Consider the following 24,542-nt stretch of genomic DNA (forward strand, 5'->3'; position numbering starts at 1 on the left):
AGAAAAATAAAATAAAACAATTTATATGCTTTTATGTAAAAGACTATCTGCCTATTATGTATGTATATATATATATATATATATATATATATATATATATATATATATATATATGTGTGTGTGTGTGTGTATCTATCTATCTCTATACTACTAAAACTCAAGTTTGTTTACGTGTTTGAATATTTATTTGTTTTTTGTGTTTGTCTGATTGACTACTGGAGAGAATCTGCTCCATGTGGCGAGCTGTAAAATAGTATGTAGGTAGAGAACAATTTTTGTTTTCAGACAGACTGTTAATCACACATTTATTTAAAAACATTAATTAATTTATTGATATATTCACTGGTAGGTATACCACTTTAATTATAAAAGTTCAAAACAAGGACTTACCTTAGAGTGACGTCACATGATTCCCTATTTTTACAACAATAATGGCGTCTTCCGTGGCCACTCAAAAGTTTAACGCATTATAAAGCTAAATTTTCTGTCGGTTTACTATTTTATTAGGTTTCAACACAATTGTCAATTTTCAACAGTTCTTTTAATTTGAGTATGCAATAAATTTTGCAGATCAGCTGTCGGAGGAAAGGAAAGTCAATTCTAGATCTAAAATCTAGGATCTAGCTCAAATCAAAGTTAATTTGTAAAAAATAAAAACAATTCTAAAAACACAATACATTTTTTGTTTCTTTATTAAACTATTTTAGTCCTTAAATATTTGATATAAATCTTTTCTTTTTGCTTCAATGATCATCAAATCTAATGCGATAATAAAAGAAATTTATCTATCTAGGTTCTAGTTTTAGAGCTAAAGAAAAACTAGACTTAAGCCAGCCGTAGATTCTAAATCGAGATCTCTATCTCTATCTAGAATCTAGATCTAGAATCTAAGCCAATAATGAGTTTGTTTACTAAACTAGTTCAGACCTTAATTATTTTATATAAATCTTTGTTTTTTTACTATAGAAATGGCTAATTTGGGATAAAATTTAATTTGAAATTTCATTTATTTTACATGTGAATGATAAAGTTGCCTATCGGAACTTGTCGGGACATAAGGCATGTGAAGCTTATGAGGAGATAGTGTGGTTTGCGGCATGCTCGCCCGAAATCGGTGTTTTTTAAAGACAAAAACATCTGAGGTGTGACGTCTTTTGAATATGCAGACTGGTTTATTTGTGACGATAAGTAACAGACGTGATGTCATTTATGGATGATCCCCCAAACCCACAGTTATCCAAGGATAACGGGTAGTCTAGTATATATATATATATATATATATATATATATATATATATATATATATATATATATATATATATATATATATATATATATATATACACAATTATCACGACGTTATTTGTACATTTGCTGGCCCGACCCTCCGCCTACGCCCCTACTTTAATTTACTCATACGAATCGATCTGTTGTATTGATCAGTTGATAATAATTTTATTTTAAACTATAGGATTTCATATAGGGTTACAGAAATCATAACAATTTCTAAACGTCAATAGATGAAGATCGTTGTGCGCATATTTTCTACCATTGTGAAATTTTTCAATCATTGTCAATTCCTAGATCATTTGATAATATATGGTGCATCAATTTAAGAATAAAGTGATAAGTAGTTTCGTCGGTAAGTTAATTATAATCGTGTAATGTTTCAAACCGGGAAACGGATTTACTTTTATTTTTAATTTAGATCATTTATTGGTTATTGATCTTCGTTTAGGTTTTTGAATAAACATCAGGCAGCCTGACATTATCAAGGAGCCCATGTACATGTAGCCTCACTGTACATGTAGCCTCACTGTACATACAGCCTCACTGTACATGTAGCCTCACTGTACATGTAGCCTCACTGTACATGTAGCCTCACTGTACATGTAGCCTCACTGTACATACAGCCTCACTGTACATGTAGCCTCACTGTACATGTAGCCTCACTGTACATGTAGCCTCACTGTACATGTAGCCTCACTGTACATGTAGCCTCACTGTACATGTAGCCTCACTGTACATGTAGCCTCACTGTACATACAGCCTCACTGTACATGTAGCCTCACTGTACATACAGCCTCACTGTACATGTAGCCTCACTGTACATGTAGCCTCACTGTACATGTAGCCTCACTGTACATGTAGCCTCACTGTACATACATCCTCACTGTACATGTAGCCTCACTGTACACGTAGCCTCACTGTACATACAGCCTCACTGTACATGTAGCCTCACTGTACATGTAGCCTCACTGTACATGTAGCCTCACTGTACATGTAGCCTCACTGTACATGTAGCCTCACTGTACATACAGCCTCACTGTACATGTAGCCTCACTGTACATGTAGCCTCACTGTACATGTAGCCTCACTGTACATGTAGCCTCACTGTACATGTAGCCTCACTGTACATGTAGCCTCACTGTACATACAGCCTCACTGTACATGTAGCCTCACTGTACATGTAGCCTCACTGTACATGTAGCCTCACTGTACATGTAGCCTCACTGTACATGTAGCCTCACTGTACATGTAGCCTCACTGTACATGTAGCCTCACTGTACATGTAGCCTCACTGTACATGTAGCCTCACTGTACATGTAGCCTCACTGTACATGTAGCCTCACTGTACATGTAGACTCAGTGTGTATGTAGCCTCACTGTACATGTAGCCTCACTGTACATGTAGCCTCACTGTACATGTAGCCTCACTGTACATGTAGCCTCACTGTACATGTAGCCTCACTGTACAAGTAGCCTCACTGTACATGTAGCCTCACTGTACATGTAGCCTCACTGTACATGTAGCCTAACTGTATATGTAGCCTCAGTGTGTATGTAGCCTTATTGTACATGTAGCCTCACTGTACATGTAGCCTAACTGTATATGTAGCCTCAGTGTGTATGTAGCCTCACTGTACATGTAGCCTCACTGTACATACAGCCTCACTGTACATGTAGCCTCAGTGTGTATGTAGCCTCACTGTACATGTAGCCTCACTGTACATGTAGCCTAACTGTATATGTAGCCTCAGTGTGTATGTAGCCTCACTGTACATGTAGCCTCACTGTACATACAGCCTCACTGTACATGTAGCCTCACTGTACATAAAGCCTCACTGTACATGTAGCCTCACTGTACATGTAGCCTCACTGTACATGTAGCCTCACTGTACATGTAGCCTCACTGTACATGTAGCCTAACTGTATATGTAGCCTCAGTGTGTATGTAGCCTCACTGTACATGTAGCCTCACTGTACATACAGCCTCACTGTACATGTAGCCTCACTGTACATGTAACCTCACTGTACATGTAGCCTCACTGTACATGTAGCCTCACTATACATGTAGCCTCACTGTACATGTAGCCTCACTGTACATGTAGCCTCACTGTACATGTAGCCTCACTGTACATGTAGCCTCACTGTACATGTAGCCTCAGTGTGTATGTAGCCTCACTGTACATGTAGCCTCACTGTACATGTAGCCTCACTGTACATGTAGCCTCACTGTACATGTAGCCTCACTGTACATGTAGCCTCACTGTACAAGTAGCCTCACTGTACATGTAGCCTCACTGTACATGTAGCCTCACTGTACATGTAGCCTAACTGTATATGTAGCCTCAGTGTGTATGTAGCCTCACTGTACATGTAGCCTTACTGTACATGTAGCCTCACTGTACATACAGCCTCACTGTACATGTAGCCTCACTGTACATGTAGCCTCACTGTACATGTAGCCTCACTGTACATGCAGCCTCACTGTACATGTAGCCTCACTGTACATGTAGCCTCACTGTACATGTAGCCTCACTGTACATGTAGCCTCACTGTACATGTAGCCTCACTGTATATGTAGCCTCACTGTACATGTAGCCTAACTGTATATGTAGCCTCAGTGTGTTTGTAGCCTCACTGTACATGTAGCCTCACTGTACATACAGCCTCACTGTACATGTAGCCTCAGTGTACATGTAGCCTCACTATACATGTAGCCTAACTGTATATGTAGCCTCAGTGTGTATGTAGCCTCACTGTACATACAGCCTCACTGTACATACAGCCTCACTGTACATGTAGCCTCACTGTACATGTAGCCTCACTGTACATGTAGCCTCACTGTACATGTAGCCTCACTGTACATGTAGCCTCACTGTACATACAGCCTCACTGTACATGTAGCCTCACTGTACATGTAGCCTCACTGTACATGTAGCCTCACTGTACATGTAGCCTTACTGTACATGTAGCCTCAGTGTACATGTCGCCTCACTGTACATGTAGCCTCACTGTACATGTAGCCTCACTGTACATGTAGCCTCACTGTACATGTAGCCTCACTGTACATACAGCCTCACTGTACATACAGCCTCACTGTACATGTAGCCTCACTGTACATGTAGCCTCACTATACATGTAGCCTCACTGTACATGTAGCCTCACTATACATACAGCCTCACTGTACATACAGCCTCACTGTACATGTAGCCTCACTGTACATGTAGCCTCACTGTACATGTAGCCTCACTGTACATGTAGCCTCACTGTACATGTAGCCTCACTGTACATGTAGCCTCACTGTACATGTAGCCTCACTGTACATGTAGCCTCACTGTACATACAGCCTCACTGTACATGTAGCCTCACTGTACATGTAGCCTCACTGTACATGTAGCCTCACTGTACATGTAGCCTCACTGTACATACAGCCTCACTGTACATGTAGCCTCACTGTACATGTAGCCTCACTGTACATGTAGCCTCACTGTACATGTAGCCTCACTGTACATGTAGCCTCACTGTACATGTAGCCTCACTGTAAATATAGCCTCACTGTACATGTAGCCTCACTGTACATGTAGCCTCACTGTACATGTAGCCTCACTATACATGTAGCCTCACTGTACATGTAGCCTCACTGTACATGTAGCCTCACTGTACATGTAGCCTCACTGTACATGTAGCCTCACTGTACATGTAGCCTCAGTGTGTATGTAGCCTCACTAAATGTGTAGCTTTACTATACCTGTAGTATCACCAACTATAAAGTAGTTAATAAAATGTTACTGACAATTGAAACCAACGAACACCCTAACATTTAATTAAAGTAACATATTTTACTTTCTCGTGTATACGAAGTATAGAGAAAGTCTTGTAATCGTGCAAAAAAAAAAAGATTTTTGCAAATCTCGACGTTTTACACCTCCCTGAGTCGGAAAACATAGTTTTGCAATCTTGTCCGTATGTCTGTGAGTGTGAGTGTGTGTGTATGTATGTATGTGTGTATGTGTGTGTGTCTGTAAACACGATAACTTGAGTACCGTTACAGCTAGGTTGATGAAATTTCATATATAAGTATTATATCAAAATCGTAGATCCGTATCGACTATTGAGCGATTTCCAATAACCGGAAGTGGAATTTTTTTTCTGCATTGAATTTTTCAAAACTTGAGTACTATTTCAGATAGATAAATGAAATTTCACATGTAAGTAAAAGATCTAATTTTCTACCGTCTGACAAATTCTGAGTACATTCTGTTGACCGGAAATAGTAATTTACGCTATTTCCGATTTTTCAAAAAACGCATGTGAATGTATAAAGTACTAATAATATTCCGCAGTATTATGCACTTGTGCTTTCTCTTGGTGTGCAATAGTTTTTCTACGAGATTCTATTCTGTTTTTTAAATTTTTAGTAATTTAAAATGGATTAAAAATCATGTCTATATCGCGAGTTGCCATTCCCTATATAAGAATATTCGAAAAAGTTAAGGGGAGATCACTCCCGGTTTCTTTTTAGTACGATGCGTTTGAATTATAAAAAATCTTACACTACATCCATTATTTAACGAAAAATAAGTGTTGTTTGTTGCATGACTTATAGCAAATATCTATGACATATCAAATACGTGAAGACAGAACATAAAAAAACATTTCAATTTTCACCAGCTTTTACAAGATGATAGCTCGCGCTTTGTTTCTTCTGGCCTGGATCACGTGGTCTTGTGTAGAGCTCAAACCGTTGCAGTCCCAGAAACTTCTCGTTGTTCTTTTGGATGGTGTCAGGTGGGACTACGTGGACAAGGTAAGTTTTTGTGGGATGGTGTCAGGTGGGACTACGTGGGACTACGTGGACAAGGTAAGTTTTTGTTGGATGGTGTCATGTGGGACTACGTGGACAAGGTAAGTTTTTGTTGGATGGTGTCACGTGGGACTACGTGGACAAGGTAAGTTTTTGTTGGATGGTGTCAGGTGGGACTACGTGGACAAGGTAAGTTTTTGTTGGATGGTGTCATGTGGGACTACGTGGGGCTACGTGGACAAGGTAAGTTTTTGTTGGATGGTGTCAGGTGGGACTACGTGGACAAGGTATGTTTTTGTTGGATGATGTCAGGTGGGACTACGTGGACAAGGTAAGTTTTTGTTGGATGATGTCATGTGGGACTACGTGGACAAGGTAAGTTTTTGTTGGATGGTGTCAGGTGGGGCTACGTGGACAAGGTAAGTTTTTGTTGGATGGTGTCAGGTGGGACTACGTGGGACTACGTGGACAAGGTAAGTTTTTGTTGGATGGTGTCAGGTTGGACTACGTGGACAAGGTAAGTTTTTGTTGGATGGTGTCATGTGGGACTACGTGGGGCTACGTGGACAAGGTAAGTTTTTGTTGGATGGTGTCAGGTGGGACTACGTGGACAAGGTATGTTTTTGTTGGATGGTGTCAGGTGGGGCTGTGTGGACAAGGTAAGTTTTTGTTGGATGGTGTCAGGTGGGACTACGTGGACAAGGTAAGTTTTTGTTGGATATATATATATATATGGCTTCTGTGAAAAACCTTTCTGTTAAAGACCATTACCTGTGTGTTTAGTAATCATCATAAACCCGGCATTGCCCACCCAAACCACAACCAACCAAAACCAAAACAACAAAACGCAAACATAACGCTAACACAATTACAAATACAAACGAAAACAAAAACCTAACAACAAACACAACCACAAACACCAATACAAACACAAATAAAAAACAAACAAAAAAGCAAACGAAAACAAAACCCTAACAACAAACCCAACCACAACCACAAACACCAATACGAACACAAAGAAAAAAAAAACAAACGAAAAAGCAAACGAAAACAAACCAAATCCAAACGCCAAACCAACCACAAACACAAATACAAACACAAACCCAAAGAAAAAAACACAAACGAAAACGAAAAAAGAAAGAACAAAAACGAACCAAATCAAAACGCAACCACTAACGCAAACCCAACCTAAACACAATGAAAACACAAACGCGAACATAAACGCAAAGTGCTCACAGTCTAGCCCGGGGCAGAATCGCCTGTTTCAGCTTAATAAACGACTAAAGTACCCCAACTTATTCATAGTCTTTTGCACTCACTTAAACGAACGTAGTTGCCAAACCAAACCAAATGAACAATTATAATACTCCAAGCTTATCCGTAAAATACCTACAACATTTCTCTTGATCAATTTCCGCTAATTATATAATTATTTTTTTCCCAACACCAAAACAAAGTAATAAAAAGTAAATTCTTTTCCACTAATGCAATGTTTTATAAAGGGAAGGAATTGTGTTTTCCTAATTTATCAAAGGGAAGTAAGTGCTAAAGGACTAAATATAAATAATTTTCAGACAATTAGAATTTTTGTAAAAGATGATATTTTTTTTTTAAATTGTGTTTAATGAATCGCCTGTTTCAGCTTAATAAACGACTAAAGTACCCCAACTAATTCATAGTCTTTTGCACTCACTTAAACGAACGTAGTTGCCAAACCAAACCAAATGAACAATTATAATACTCCAAGCTTATCCGTAAAATACCTACAACATTTCTCTTGATCAATCCTCGCTAATTATGTAATTATTTTTTTCCCAACACCAAAACAAAGTAATAAAAAGTAAATTCTTTTCCACTAATTATAAAGGGAAGTAATTGTGTTTTCCTAATTTATCAAAGGGAAGTTTGCGCTATAGGACTAAATAAAGACATAATTAGAATTTTTGTAAAAGATGATATTTTTTTTAAATTGTGTTTAATGAACATGCCGACAATTATTACTATCAGTTTGAAAAATGAAAATTATTTCCCAACACTTTCAATAGTAATTTTTTAACTCATAAATTTAGACAAATGCGCACGATAATAGTCTAACACTTAAATCCATTGAAGTATGTCCACGACAAACAAATTTATTTTTACATACAGAATTGAGCTTTATATATTAGATATATATAAAAATCACCAGTTTGACATGAAGAGTTTGAAGCGCATTCATACACTTGGTGCAAGAGCTGGCTACATGAAAAGTGACTACCCTACCCTCTCCTTCCCGAACTACTACACTATTATGACAGGTGAGCCGAGAATAACAAATGGTTCAACACTTGCAGGTATTCTTTGTTTAGCCTACATGTTTAGACGTCACCTAATGTGGCAAAATTGAACTGATCTGTACATGACCTTGACATTTGTTGCCTCTCTTGTCCAGGTATATAGACGACCTTTAAATGACCTTGAAATGTATTGCCCTTGTGTCCAGGTATACCCGCGACCTTTCAATGTCCTTGACATTTGTCTAGGTCTTCACACAGAAAGCCACGGTATAACAGGCAACTTCATGTATGATGACGTCAAACACGAGGCTTTCCTCAATGGCATCAACAAAGACTCCTTCAAGGCCCACTGGTGGGACGGTGGGGAGCCTCTATGGGTTACAGCTGTTTTACAGGTGGGTGTGGAGAAAGGTGGGTCATTGGTGGGTCTACAGGTGGGTGATTGGTGGGTCTACAGGTGGGTCATTGGTGGGTCTACAGGTGGGTCATTGGTGGGTCTACAGGTGGGTCATTGGTGGGTCTACAGGTGGGTCATTGGTGGGTACCGTTGTTTGTGTGTGTAAAGGTGCATTGTTGTGTTTGTGTGAGCTGTGTATGTGTTTATTAATTTTTCTCTATTTGACAAGCAACTTATTATACTTATTGACGCATCAGTTTTGATGTATTTTTAAAATGCTGATATTCCAACATTAAAACCCCAAATATTGGAACTAATTTTTTCCCGACTTCTATCCAATAATTCTCCGTGACATGATGTACACTGAAATAAACATCTGGCGCTACTTGATGTAGTTTTCTTTTGGTAAAATAATCACCTTCAATCTAAAAATAAATCCCAGAATGAACCAACTTATGTTGATGAACAAACTTTTTACGCACCAGAAGAAAAGCAGCTACATGTTCTATTGGCCGGGGTGTGAGGTGACCATCAGGGGCGTCACCCCAACCTACTGTCGTAACTTTACATACGAGCAGACGTTGGAAGACTTCCAGGATGCTCTAGACGAGAGCCTGCAACTGCTGACCACTGGAACAACGGACTTGGCAGGTCACGTGTACTTGGGCTCATTCACACCTCACGTACACACACAAATTCACCCACACAAACCCCCACACAAACCCACACACACAAACCCACACGCACAAACCCACACACACAAACCCCCACACACAAACCCCTACACACAAACCCCCACACACAAACCCCCACACACAAACCCCCACACACAAACCCCCCACACAAATCACCACACACAAACCCCCACATACCAACCCTCACACACAAACCCCAACACACAAACCCACACACACAAACCCACACACACAAACCCACAAACACAAAGCCCCACACACAACCCCCCCACATAAATCACCACACACAAACCCCCCACACACAAACCCCCACATACCAACCCTCACACACAAACCCCAACACACAAACCCACAAACACAAACCCCCACACATAAACCCCCACACACAAACCAACGCACAAACCCACACACACAAACCCACAAACACAAACCCCCACACACAAAACTACACACAAATCCACAAACACAAGCACACACACACATAGTAATTACATATACACATTAATATATTTACACAAACATACACACACACTCATAGATACATATACAAACACATATTCACATATAACTTCACTAAAATTCCCACGCACACCTACTCACACACACGAAACGATTAACGCACATAGTACTACACGCTCACACACACACACACACGAAACGATTAACGCACATAGTACTACACGCTCTCACACACACATACGTATTGACTGTGTCTAATACTTCTGTCATTAAAACACATGTAAGTTTAAAAATTGATTTGTTCCCTTGAATGTTCCCTTGACTGTTCCCTTGAATGTTCCCTGTAAATGATTGTGTTTCTGTCACTTTATTCCTTCAAGCAGTCGTGTACTATCTACCAACGGATTCTATCGCCCACCAGTATGGCGTCGAGTCATCACAATTAGCACAGACTCTTCGTGACGCAGATGGAGCGATGGGTGACGTCATCGATTACATCATCAGATACAAACAGGTCAATGAACTCACACACTTCGGGCTTTACACAGTCCATCAGTCAACATGACTGAATGACTCGATTCATAGAAGACTTGACTTTATCAACATGACTGAATGACTCGATTCATAGAAGACTTGACTTTATCAACATGACTGAATGACTCGATTCATAGAAAACTTGACTTTATCAACATGACCGAATGACTCGATTCATAGAAAACTTGACTTTATCAACATGACTGAATGACTCCTTGACTTGATCTTTTAGTTTCAGATCAACCTGTTGGTGGTGTCAGACCATGGCATGACACCTGTGGACACGTCTAGAACCATTGACCTCACACCTGTCTTAACCAGCGAGCCGAACCTGTACACGATCATCGTAGAGGCTGGGGCTGTGACCAACATTTTCTCCCCCACCCCAGCTGCTGTGGATAAGGTAAACACTCCCCCACCCCATCTGCTGTGGATAAGGTAAACACTCCCCCACCCCATCTGCTGTGGATAAGGTAAACACTCCCCCACCCACCACAGCTGCTGTGGATAAGGTAAACACTACCCCACCCCAGCTACTGTGGATAAGGTAAACACTCCCACACCCACCCCAGCTACTGTGGATAAGGTAAACACTCCCCCACCCACCCCAGCTACTGTGGATAAGGTAAACACTCCCCCACCCACCCCAGCTACTGTGGATAAGGTAAACACTCCCCCACCCACCCCAGCTGCTGTGGATAAGGTACACACTCCCCCACCCACCCCAGCTGCTGTGGATAAGGTAAACACTCCCCCACCCACCCCAGCTGCTGTGGATAAGGTAAACACTACCCCACCCACCCCAGCTGCTGTGGATAAGGTAAACACTCCCCCACCCACCCCAGCTACTGTGGATAAGGTAAACACTCCCCCACCCACCCCAGCTGCTGTGGATAAGGTAAACACTCCCCCACCCACCCCAGCTGCTGTGGATAAGGTAAACACTCCCCCACCCACCCCAGCTGCTGTGGATAAGGTAAACACTACCCCACCCCATCTGCTGTGGATAAGGTAAACACTCCCCCACCCACCCCAGCTGCTGTGGATAAGGTAAACACTACCCCACCCCAGCTACTGTGGATAAGGTAAACACTCCCACACCCACCCCAGCTACTGTGGATAAGGTAAACACTCCCCCACCCACCCCAGCTGCTGTGGATAAGGTAAACACTCCCCCACCCACCCCAGCTACTGTGGATAAGGTAAACACCCCCCCACCCACCCCAGCTACTGTGGATAAGGTAAACACTCCCCCACCCACCCCAGCTGCTGTGGATAAGGTAAACACTCCCCCACCCACCCCAGCTGCTGTGGATAAGGTAAACACTCCCCCACCCACCCCAGCTGCTGTGGATAAGGTAAACACTCCCCCACCCACCCCAGCTGCTGTGGATAAGGTAAACACTCCCCCACCCACCCCAGCTGCTGTGGATAAGGTAAACACTCCCCCACCCACCCCAGCTGCTGTGGATAAGGTAAACACTCCCCCACCCACCCAAGCTGCATATAAATATATATATATATATATATGTATATATATATATATATATATATATATATATATATATATATATATATATAAATATATATATATTCTATATATATATATATATATCTGTATATGCATGTATGTGTACTGATGTAAAATGGATGGTACTCATATTTATTTACACATGAATTCCCATTACTGAAATTGTATGAGAGATCAACTCTTGTATGTGTTATATTTATAGTCATGCAATATTTTATTTAAAGACATTCGTTTCATTATCGTATGTGAATGCTGTTTAAAAATATATCTATTTATTGTACATGATTATATTTATTTTAAAAAAAAATTGAATAAGACAATGAGTTCGTTAATCTAGTAGACCATTGCGTGCTCTACAGTTAGTAGTTTGTAAAGCACGCTTTAAAATTTCCCACTAGGTGTACACCCTACTAAAGACGTTTAGCCCTCACATGAAAGTCTACAAAAAGTCGGACATTCCCAGCAGGTTTTTCTACAAGCATGGAAAGCATGTCTCCCCTCTCACATGTGTGGCTGACCTGGGATGGACCATAATTCATGTCAGTTGGAGTTATTTCTCTTCTTTAATAGATCTGTCTGCGGTTAATCATGATTAACCCTCACTTGAGCGTGGATTTGATTAATCAATAATTATTATTCCCCAATCGAATGTGGTATTAATGAATCGAAAATGAATAACCAACACTTTGAATAACGAATCAATCATGTGGTCAGCACTATGCCCATCCGCCTTATCTTCCCTAACCTGAGTCAGGTACCCGTCAGAGCTGGGTGAACTCAAGGATGCACTTTAGATTTCAAGCGAAATCTAATTGGAAAACCGAAACATTCAGTTCCCCAATGTTGTCTGTATTTCAGCCTTTGGCTTCCCAATGTTGAATGTATTTCAGTCTTGGTTCCCCAATGTTGACTGTATTTCATCCTTTTGTTCCCCAATGTTTACTGTATTTCATCCTTTTGTTCCCCAATGTTGGCTGTATTTCATCTTTTTGTTCCCCAATGTTGACTGAATTTCATCCTTTTGTTCCCCAATGTTGACTGTATTTCATCCTTTTGTTCCCCAATGTTGACTGAATTTCATCCTTTTGTTCCCCAATGTTGACTGTATTTCATTCTTTTGTTCCCCAATGTTGACTGTATTTCAGACTTTGGTTCCCCAATGTTGACTGTATTTCAGCCTTTGGTTCCCCAATGTTGACTGTATTTCAGCCTTTGGTTTCCCAATGTTGACTGTATTTCAGCCTTTGGTTCCCCAATGTCGACTGTATTTCAGTCTTTGGTTCCCCAATGTCGACTGTATTTCAGACTTTGGTTCCCAAATGTCGACTGTATTTCAGTCTTTGGTTCCCAAATTTCGACTGTATTTCAGCCTTTGGTTCCCCAATGTTGACTGTATTTCATCCTTTTGTTCCCCAATGTTGACTGTATTTCATCCTTTGGTTCCCCAATGTTGACTGTATTTCATCCTTTGGTTCCCCAATGTTGTGGTTCCCCAATGTCGACTGTATTTCAGTCTTTGGTTCCCAAATGTCGACTGTATTTCATCCTTTGGTTTCCCAATGTTGTGGTTCCCCAATGTTGACTGTATTTCATTCTTTGGTTCCCAAATGTTGTGGTTCCCCAATGTTGACTGTATTTCAGCCTTTGGTTCCCCAATGTTGACTGTATTTCAGCCTTTGGTTCCCCAATGTCGACTGTATTTAAGTCTTTGGTTCCCCAATGTCGACTGTATTTCAGACTTTGGTTCCCAAATGTCGACTGTATTTCAGTCTTTGGTTCCCAAATGTCGACTGTATTTCAGCCTTTGGTTCCCCAATGTTGACTGTATTTCATCCTTTTGTTCCCCAATGTTGACTGTATTTCATCCTTTGGTTCCCCAATGTTGACTGTATTTCATCCTTTGGTTCCCCAATGTTGACTGTATTTCATCCTTTGGTTCCCCAATGTTGTGGTTCCCCAATGTCGACTGTATTTCAGTCTTTGGTTCCCAAATGTCGACTGTATTTCATCCTTTGGTTCCCCAATGTTGTGGTTCCCCAATGTTGACTGTATTTCATTCTTTGGTTCCCCAATGTTGTGGTTCCCCAATGTTGACTGTATTTCATCCTTTGGTTCCCCAATGTTGTGGTTCCCAAATGTTGACTGTATTTCACCCTTTTGTTCCCCAATGTTGTGGTTCCCCAATGTTGACTGTATTTCATCCTTTGGTTCCCCAATGTTGTGGTTCCCAAATGTTGACTGTATTTCACCCTTTTGTTCCCCAATGTTGTGGTTCCCAAATGTTGACTGTATTTCACCCTTTTGTTCCCCAATGTTGTGGTTCCCCAATGTTGACTGTATTTCAGCCTTTCTCCGGTTTCCCAACGAAGAAGAACTCCACATTTGTCGCCAGCCACGGGTACGACAACAATCAAGCAGACATGAGGGGAATATTTTATGCTGTTGGACCAAGTAAGGGGGATAATCTAGCTGTTGGACCAAGTAAGGGGGATAATCTAGTTGTTAGACCAAGTAAGGGAGATAATCTAGTTGTTGGACCAAGTAAGGGGGATAATCTAGTTGTTAGACCAAGTTTTTTGTTGGACCAAGTAAGGGGGATAATCTAGTTGTTGGACCAAGTAAGGGAGATAATCTAGTTGGTGGACCAAGTAAGGGAGATAATCTAGTTGGTGGACCAAGTAAGGGAGATAATCTAGTTGGTGGACCAAGTAAGGGAGATAATCTAGTTGTTAGACCAAGTAAGGGAGATAATCTAGTTGTTGGACCAAGTAAGGGAGATAATCTAGTTGGTGGACCAAGTAAGGGAGATAATCTAGTTGTTGGGTGTTAGATAAAGTAAGGGCAGGTTGTCACTTGACCTACATTTTTTACCGTCGTAATGGTAATAACGGCAGTCGAATACAACGATACCGTGATTCCGTTTTTTAAACAATATTTGATGGTCATTTCAGAAATATATTCTTAAAATCGTTATTTTTGTATATTATTCAACGATACTGATCTAATTTTAACAATGGGTGATTCGAATTTGACGCAAAATTGTCATTTGTACATTTTTTTAAATCTAATCGCTGATAATATCAAGCAGAACATAATAAAAGTAAGCAAAATGTGAATTGCTTTATTTAACATTGTTGTAAACTTACTCAAAAGTATTGTAAACTATAGAAAATTATATATTGCATCCTACTAAAATAATTTCATTATTTTTTTTTTTGAAAGCATACAGGATAAAAACAAAACATGAAAAAATAACTTAATCTAGACATCATCTAACTAAGCCCGCCCATTTTGGCCGCCATGTATTTGAATGGAAATAAATCTAGCAGATGTAACCCTCACTCAGTGGGGATGCTTTTTTTACCCACTCAGGAGTTGTGGTTAAGACGGGCTGACCCTGAGATTTAGGACAAATTGAAGCGACGCTGTTGTCCACTGATTGAATTTATTCAACAGTACATCAAGCCATGATGGCGATGTAGAACAACAGTAGTACGACGATTAGAGATGAATAATGAATAAGGAAACTGTAGCCCTAAAACAAATGTAAACAAAAGGTTACATCAATGATAATACCACGTGTAGGCTACAAACATACACGGGTCAATAAAATATGTTACTGCCAATAAGTAGCACAGCAAGAACTACTTAAATAAATACTTAACACCTAACTAGTGTGCAACATGCGGTACTAGCAGGAATAATACTCTCAGAGTTTCTTCCAGGCATCTCTTTATCTCTTTGATAAATAAAATTGGTATCACATCAAAGGAAAGTAAGTGTAGTTTTTAATTGTTTAAGTTACCTTGAACAATAATGAAGTTTTTAATGTTTAAGCCATCTTGAACAATAATGAAGTTTACAATCTTAGGCGACACCCTAAGTAAGGGTCACCATTCTACCACACAGATGAACCATATTATGTCCAACTTTTCGGACAGCCCATCCGAAATGTCACATAGGATTTGTCATAACTTCAGCAACTGCTAGAGCAACTTCTGTTCCCAGGTTTCAAACCCCAGTCAACCGTGGACTACATCAATGCTGTCGACCCCTACAACATCATGTGTTCCATTCTCGGACTCCGCCCCGCCCCAAATAATGGGTCATCACTCAAGATTAACCGACTCTTGAAAAAATCAAAAGTAGCTTTTTGTTATCCCATATTTTAAAACCTTTGCATTAAATTAAGATTATATTTTATTATTGCTAACAATTTAAAGAGCATTAACGCAATGTTTTAATAAAAACTGTCAAAAACTTAGGTTCTAATTGAAACTGTCATTAACATAAGGACTAATTAAAACGCATTAGGACTAATTTGTGGTTAAGATCAGACTAGCGATCACGTTGTGAAAAATGCAGACACAAGACGCCTAGGCCTGTATTACATTTGTATTTTAAAAATGTCCCAACGTCCATTTCATAACTTTACTTAGACTGGAGTATAAAGGTTACTTAGACTGGAGTATAAGCTTACTTAGACTGGATTATAAAGGTTACTTAGACTGGAGTATAAAGTTTTACTTAGACTGGAGTATAAAGTTTTACTTAGACTGGAGTGTAAAGTTTTACTTAGACTGGATTATAAAGGTTACTTAGACTGGAGTGTAAAGTTTTACTTAGACTGGAGTATAAAGTTTTACTTAGACTGGAGTATAAAGGTTACTTAGACTGGAGTGTAAAGTTTTACTTAGACTGGAGTATAAAGTTTTACTTAGACTGGAGTATAAAGTTTTACTTAGACTTGAGTATAAAGTTTACTTAGACTGAAGTATAAAGTTTACTTAGACTGGAGTATAAAGTTTACTTAGACTGAAGTATAAAGTTTACTTAGACTGGAGTATAAAGGTTACTTAGACTGGAGTATAAAGTTTTACTTAGACTTGAGTATAAAGTTTTACTTAGACTTGAGTATAAAGTTTTACTTATACTTGAGTATAAAGTTTTACTTAGACTGAAGTATAAAGTTTACTTAGACTGGAGTATAAAGGTTACTTAGACTGGAGTATAAAGTTTTACTTAGACTTGAGTATAAAGTTTTACTTAGACTTGAGTATAAAGTTTTACTTATACTTGAGTATAAAGTTTTACTTAGACTGGAGTATAAAGTTCACTTAGACTGGAGTATAAAGCTTAAAAAATATCTCGATTTTTTTTCCAGCCTTGACGCTAGAATAGATTTTCTTCTGACGAATATCAGTCAATGTGTGGTATCGTAGTGTGGTATCGTCGTGTGGTATCGTGATTGGTATCGTGAAACAGGAACAGAACAATAAATCTTGAACAAACGTCTCACGTTGTTTACATACTTGAAGACACATCCTTCAGCTAATACTTGTGTTAACTTGTGTTAACTTGTGTTTAATTGTGTTTAATTTGAGAAAATGATTCCCTGCCCACGAGTTCTTTCCCTCAACTATTTTTGTGTTCGTTAAATAAACCTAACCGGGCCTAACCGGGCTTAACCTGACCTAACCCGATGCTTAACGTATTGTAGGTCGGTATACAACACACTCAGAAGGTCTATAGGTTCACTCTCTGTAGGTCTGTATGCACACACTGTGTAGGTCAGTATATATACACTGTGTAGGTCAGTATACACACACTGTGTAGATTAGTATATACACACTGTGTAGGTCAGTATACACACACTGGCTTCCTTCCACCTTCTCCCCGTGACCTAACCCCCCCCCCCCCCCCCACGGATGGGCTGAGAGCCACATCCTGTTTTCATATTGTAGCGGCCATGATAGAACTGTCACGTGGTCTTTACGAGTCAAATATCTGTAAACAACTTAAAGTGCAAGTTTCACAGAGCGCAACAACACAATGGCACGTGTGTATGTGTGGGCGGGGCCGTGTCATTGATTGACAGCTCCAGCAGAAGACCAGAGAACATGTTTATTCCGCTCTGACCTTCATTAACTTCTGTAAGTTAATTAGCCATGTAATTATTCTGTCATGACTTGATTAGCCGTGTCAGGAGACGGCGTGTACCTGTGCCGTGTTTGACAGCTCCCCACTTGACCCCAGCACTCAGGTAAGAACAACACACCTGTATTTGTTTACAAGCTGTGTGAAACACACCAGCTAAATATTAGATAACTATCTAATCTTCTTCAAAATGTTTTTACTTGGTTTAGTTGAAGTTGCCTTAAAAAACTAACATCTATAAGGAAAAAGTCGTAAGTGCACATGCTTACAATGTGATTGGCTTTCCTGCTTTAATGTCAAATGAAACGTTTTTTACAAGCCTTTGTTATACTTTCTAGATCTAGTAACCATTTTCCTTCTTTGGTTCTTCTATAGTTTACATAGTAGACAAGTCGATGGATATTAAAGATATATTTACAGGTGATAAAGGCCTACTGAGGGCCTATATAAGTTGAAATCCATCTTCAATATAAGTGATTGTTATAATGCGCCATGTACTTAAATTTGTAGTCGTCAGAAATGGAGAATTTGATTACCTTACAGCATCCACACCACCTGTAAAAATTGGTAAACAAAACGCAGTTCACTAGGCTGAAAACTAACACAGTTATTTCCCTTAGTTATTTCAATGGACGCGGTCTTGAATACTCTCGAAATGTTGAAGGAAATATTTTTAAAGGCTATACGATGTTATTTAAATAAATATTGTTATACAAACATGACTGTTTATGGCGGGCTTAACATGGAAGTATTTGATGTTTTAAAACACAATTTTACATAAAGCGGGAGTGATATCCCCTGAACTTTCTCGAATATTCTTATATAACACTACTAAGTATGGCAACTTGGGATATAGGCATTCTTTTAATCAATATTTACTTACTTAAACTTTTTAAAATAGAATAGAATCTCGTAGAAAAGAGAACTTCGCACCAAGTGAACAGCAAGCAATGTGTGTATAATAGTGCGGATCATTAGTACTTTATAAATTCATATGTTTTTGAGAAATTGGAAATAGCGTAAATTACTACTTCCGATAATCGGAAATTATTCAAAATTTGATAGATAACAGAGAATTACATATTTTACTTATTTATGAAAATTCGATGACCTATCAGAAATAGTACTCAATTGATAGGATTCTGAAAAACCATTTGATGTTATACTTATGTATGCCATTTCATCAACTAAGATGTACGGTACTCAAGTTATTATGTCCAAAGAAACACAGAGACACACACAGATACACAGAGACACACACAGACACACACAGACACACACAAACACACAGACACACACAGATACACAGAGACACACACAGACACACACAAACACACAGACACACACAGATACACAGAGACACACACAGACACACAAACAGACACACACAGATACACAGAGACACACACAGACACACACAAACACACAGACACAAACAGATACACAGAGACACAAACAGATACACAGACACACACAGACACACACAAACACACAGACACACACAGATACACAGAGACACACACAGACACACACAAACACACAGACACACACAGATACACAGAGAAACACAGAGACACACAGAGACACACACAAACACACTTACACACACAGATACACAGAGACACACACATACACACACAAACACACAGACACACACAGATACACAGAGACACACACATATACACAGACACACACAGACACACACAAACACACAGACACACACAGAGACACACACAGACACACACAGAGACACACACAGAGACACACACAGATACACAGAGACACACACAGATACAGAGACACACACATATACACAGACACACACACAGATACACAGAGACACACACAGATACACACAAACACACAGATACACAGAGACACACAGAGACACACACAGATACACAGAGACACACACAGATACACAGAGACACACAGATACACAGAGACACACACAGATACACAGAGACACACACAGATACACAGAGACACACACAGATACACAGAGACACACACAGATACACAGAGACACACACAGATACACAGAGACACACACAGATACACAGAGACACACACAGATACACAGAGACACACACAGATACACAGAGACACACAGATACACAGAGACACACACAGATACACAGATACACAGAGACACACAGAGACACACACAGACACACAGAGACACACACAGATACACAGAGACACACAGATACATAGAGACGCACACAGATACACACAAACACACAGATACACAGAGACACACACAAACACACAGAAACACACACAGATACACAGAGACACACACAGATAAACAGAGACACACACAGATACACAGAGACACACACAAACACACAGAGACACACACAGATACACAGAGACACACACAGATACACAGAGACACACAGATACACAGAGACACACACAGATACACAGAGACACACACAGATACACAGAGACACACACAGATACACAGAGACACACACAGATACACAGAGACACACACAGATACACAGAGACACACACAGATACACAGAGACACACAGATACACAGAGACACACACAGATACACAGATACACAGAGACACACAGAGACACACACAGACACACAGAGACACACACAGATATACAGACAAGATTGTAAAATTGGTTTCTCTCAATCAGGGATGTCTGAAACGTCGAGCTTTGTGAAAATATCGATTTCAGTTTTTCGCACTAGTACTTACTCTATACTCCGATTGCGAGAAAGTAAATATGCAAAATTAATTTTGTTGTTTGCATATTTTACCACACAAAATGACAACCATCATGGCAGAACTAAGACATTTGGTTTTAAAAAGTAATTTTATTTAAAACAATTTTTATCGGTAAATTTTTGAGTACAAATTAATATGAGGTTTTTCTTTTATTTTTAATTTTGTTTTAGAATATCGATCACGGAGTTCCTGTACAGCCAACCAATGCTCGTCCTTCAAAAGTGAAGCTTCGGGTTATAACTTAGGCGTTATCAAAATAATTAGAAATGTAGCCTTAAACTCAAAACAATATTTTCGAGTTCTCTTGAATTTCAACTTTTATAACATTGATGTTGTACATTTTCAATCTGAATTATTTCCAGGCTTAAGTTTCTTATAATTACTTTTTATTTTACGACCACGTTGATGTGTGAATCTAAATAATTTTTTTTTTCTTAGTCAACAATATTGGTCAACATTATTAGTCAACAATATTGGTCGACAATATTGGTCGACAATATTAGTCAACAATATTGGTCGAACCCAACTCTTCAAACACTGCTGCGTACATTACTGCACGATTTAATTTTTTTTTTTAACTTGGTCATTATCTGCTGACTTAAAAGACTCAAACTGATTTTTTAACTTGGTCATTATCTGCTGACTCAAATAATGAGGGCAGGCCGAGTTTTTCATGCTGCAGGTGTTGATTTTGTCTACAGCAAACAGCTTCACATATTGTCTACAGCAAACAGCTTCCTGTTGAACTATGACGTCATTTGAGCTCGCGATGCTTGCCTGTGTCACGTGGTCATGTGTTGCCATGACAACGTCAGAACCCCTATTGATTGTACTGCTTGACGGATTTAGGTGGGATTATGCCGAGAAAGTAAGGGATTAGGGATTATATGAGAAAGTAAGGGATTAGGGATTATATGAGAAAGTTTTAATCGCATTTTATAAATCATTAATAAAACTAAATCTTCAAAAGTGATTTATGTATATAGCATCAAAAACTGATCTAACAACAACATCAACAACACCAATACCACAACAACAACAATACCACAATAACAACATCAACAACAACAATACCTATGTAGCGACATCATCAGCAACAATACCACAACGACATGAACAACAACAATACCTATGTAGCAACATCATCAGCAACAATGCCACAACGACATCAACAACAACAATACCTATGTAGCAACATCAGCAGCAACAATACCACAATGACAACATCAACAGCAGCAATACCTATGTAGCAACATCAGCAGCAACAATACCACAATGACAACATTAACAGCAACAGTTCCTACGTAGCGACACCAGCAACACCAATCGACCTGTTTTATCCACAGTTCAACCTTAAAAGTTTCCAGCGTGTTTTTGACCTTGGGGTACGAGCTGGGTACATGAAAAGTGACTTCCCGACCCTCTCCTACCCCAACTACTACACGCTAATGACAGGTGGGTAAATGCTAATGACAGGTGGGTAAATGCTAATGACAGGTGGGTAAAGGCTAATGACAGGTGGGTAAAGGTTAATGATAGGTGGGTAAATGCTAATGACAGGTGGGTAAATGCTAATGACAGGTGGGTAAAGGCTAATGACAGCTGGGTAAATGCTAATGACAGGTAGGTAAATGCTAATGACAGGTGGGTAAAGGCTAATGACAGGTGGGTAAATGCTAATGACAGGTAGGTAAATGCTAATGACAGGTGGGTAAATGCTAATGACAGCTGGGTAAATGCTAATGACAGGTAGGTAAATGCTAATGACAGGTGGGTAAATGCTAATGACAGGTGGGTAAATGCTAATGACAGGTGGGTAAAGGCTAATAACAGGTGGGTAAATGCTAATGACAGGTGGGTAAATGCTAATGACAGGTGGGTAAATGCTAATGACAGGTAGGTAAATGCTAATGACAGGTGGGTAAATGCTAATGACAGGTGGGCAAAGGCTAATGACAGGTGGGTAAATGCTAATGACAGGTAGGTAAATGCTAATGACAGGTGGGTAAATGCTAATGACAGCTGGGTAAATGCTAATGACAGGTAGGTAAAGGTTAATGACAGGTGGGTAAATGCTAAGGAACTAACCCTAACCCTAACCCATTAGTAAAGGAACTAACCCTAACCCTAACCCATTAGTAAAGGAACTAACCCTAACCCTAACCCATTAGTAAAGGAACTAACCCTAACCCTAACCCATAAGTAAGGAAATAACCCTAACCCTAACCCATTAGTAAAGGAACTAACCCTAACCCTAACCCATAAGTAAGGAACTAACCCTAACCCTAACCCATTAGTAAAGGAACTAACCCTAACCCTAACCCATTAGTAAAGGAACTAACCCTAACCCTAACCCATTAGTAAAGGAACTAACCCTAACCCTAACCCATAAGTAAGGAACTAACCCTAACCCTAACCCATTAGTAAAGGAACTAACCCTAACCCATTAGTAAAGGAACTAACTCTAACCCTAACCCATTAGTAAAGGAACTAACCCTAACCCATTAGTAAAGGAACTAACCCTAACCCTAACCCATTAGTAAAGGAACTAACTCTAACCCTAACCCATTAGTAAAGGAACTAACCCTAACCCTAACCCATTAGTAAAGGAACTAACCCTAACCCTAACCCATTAGTAAAGGAACTTTTATTTGCCGTACAATAGCTTCAGGTCAACTAATAACAAGCTACTCAGAAGTACATAAAATACAATAACAGAAAATAGAGTTTGATAGAAAATACAACATCAGTTTAATAGAAAACACAACAACAACAACAATAATTTGATAGAAAATACAACAACCACAGTTTGATTGAAAATACAGCATCAGTTTGATAGAAAATACAACAACAACAGTTTGATAGAAAGAACAGCAACAACAGTTTGATAGAAAATACAACAACCTGTTTGCACTTCAGCAGTTGACAAGGTAATGATGGTGAAGAGAAGAAAGATTCGTTGATCCATGTTTTGTTTTCTGGAAGTAAACGTTTGTCTGTTAGCTATGTGACTAGTTTGTCAGTTATGTGACTAGTTTGTCTATGGTTTAACCACATTAAGAACTCTAAGAAAATGAAGGTAAATTGTAGCATTTTAAATACAAAACTAGCCTGACTGTCTACAGAAACTGAAGGTAAATTGTAGCCTGACTGTCGACTGTAGTACAATGGTTATGTCGCTGTGTCACCCTTTAGTGCTGAAGTAAAACTTGATGTTGATGTTGATATTTCAGTGCCTCGGTGCGATAGAATGTAACAGAACAGGTCCTGTGACGTCATACATCTCTATTGTCATCGTAAAATGACGGTTACATCAGGGGGCGGATGGTAGAAAAATAACATCAGAGAAACCTCAGTAATCATGACTAGACAGCAGGACAGAGAACTCTGGAGAGCTTTATTTGGCGGCCCATAGTCCAGCAGGACAGAGAACTCTGGAGAGCTTTATTTGGCGGCCCATAGTCCAGCAGGACAGAGAACTCTGGCTGTAGTTGGTGGCCCATACTCCAGCAGGACAGAGAACTCTGGCTGTAGTTGGTGGCCCATACTCCAGCAGGACAGAGAACTCTGGAGAGATGTAGTTGGTGGCCCATAGTCCAGCAGGACAGAGAACTCTGGCTGTAGTTGGTGGCCCATAGTCCAGCAGGACAGAGAACTCTGGCTGTAGTTGGTGGCCCTTACTCCAGCAGGACAGAGAACTCTGGAGAGCTGTAGTTGGTGGCCCATACTCCAGCAGGACAGAGAACTCTGGAGAGCTGTAGTTGGTGGCACATACTCCAGCAGGACAGAGAACTCTGGAGAGTTGTAGTTGGTGGCCCATACTCCAGCAGGACAGAGAACTCTGGAGAGCTGTAGTTGGTGGCCCATAC

The 24,542-nt window shown here is 39.7% G+C and overlaps 1 protein-coding gene and 1 long non-coding RNA gene across 3 annotated transcripts; both read left to right on the plus strand.

Annotated features, from left to right (window-relative positions):
* The first annotated feature begins 1,498 nt into the window (after positions 1–1,498).
* LOC131947834 (glycerophosphocholine cholinephosphodiesterase ENPP6) lies at positions 1,499–17,271 on the plus strand. The gene is made up of 11 exons (XM_059309182.1): positions 1,499–1,642; positions 5,959–6,094; positions 8,280–8,388; positions 8,614–8,762; positions 9,250–9,415; positions 10,302–10,432; positions 10,685–10,855; positions 12,382–12,522; positions 14,329–14,434; positions 15,992–16,128; positions 17,148–17,271. The coding sequence occupies exons 2-11, from the start codon at positions 5,969–5,971 to the stop codon at positions 17,151–17,153; spliced, it is 1,242 nt and encodes a 413-aa protein (XP_059165165.1). The 5' UTR covers positions 1,499–1,642; positions 5,959–5,968; the 3' UTR covers positions 17,154–17,271.
* Positions 17,272–17,834: 563 nt separating this feature from the next.
* On the plus strand, positions 17,835–24,390 carry LOC131947835 (uncharacterized). 2 transcript variants are annotated; one of them, XR_009387927.1, is made up of 4 exons: positions 17,835–18,026; positions 21,375–21,541; positions 22,020–22,128; positions 23,907–24,390. It is a non-coding gene; the product is annotated as an uncharacterized LOC131947835 (long non-coding RNA). The 2 variants fall into 2 exon arrangements; XR_009387928.1 differs by having other exon boundaries at positions 17,836–18,026; positions 21,401–21,541.
* Positions 24,391–24,542: the final 152 nt, after the last annotated feature.

The sequence above is a fragment of the Physella acuta genome, unplaced genomic scaffold (assembly GCF_028476545.2).
Source record: "Physella acuta isolate Inbredline_101_S28 unplaced genomic scaffold, ASM2847654v3 ptg000608l, whole genome shotgun sequence".
NCBI classification, from domain to species: Eukaryota; Metazoa; Mollusca; class Gastropoda; family Physidae; genus Physella; species Physella acuta.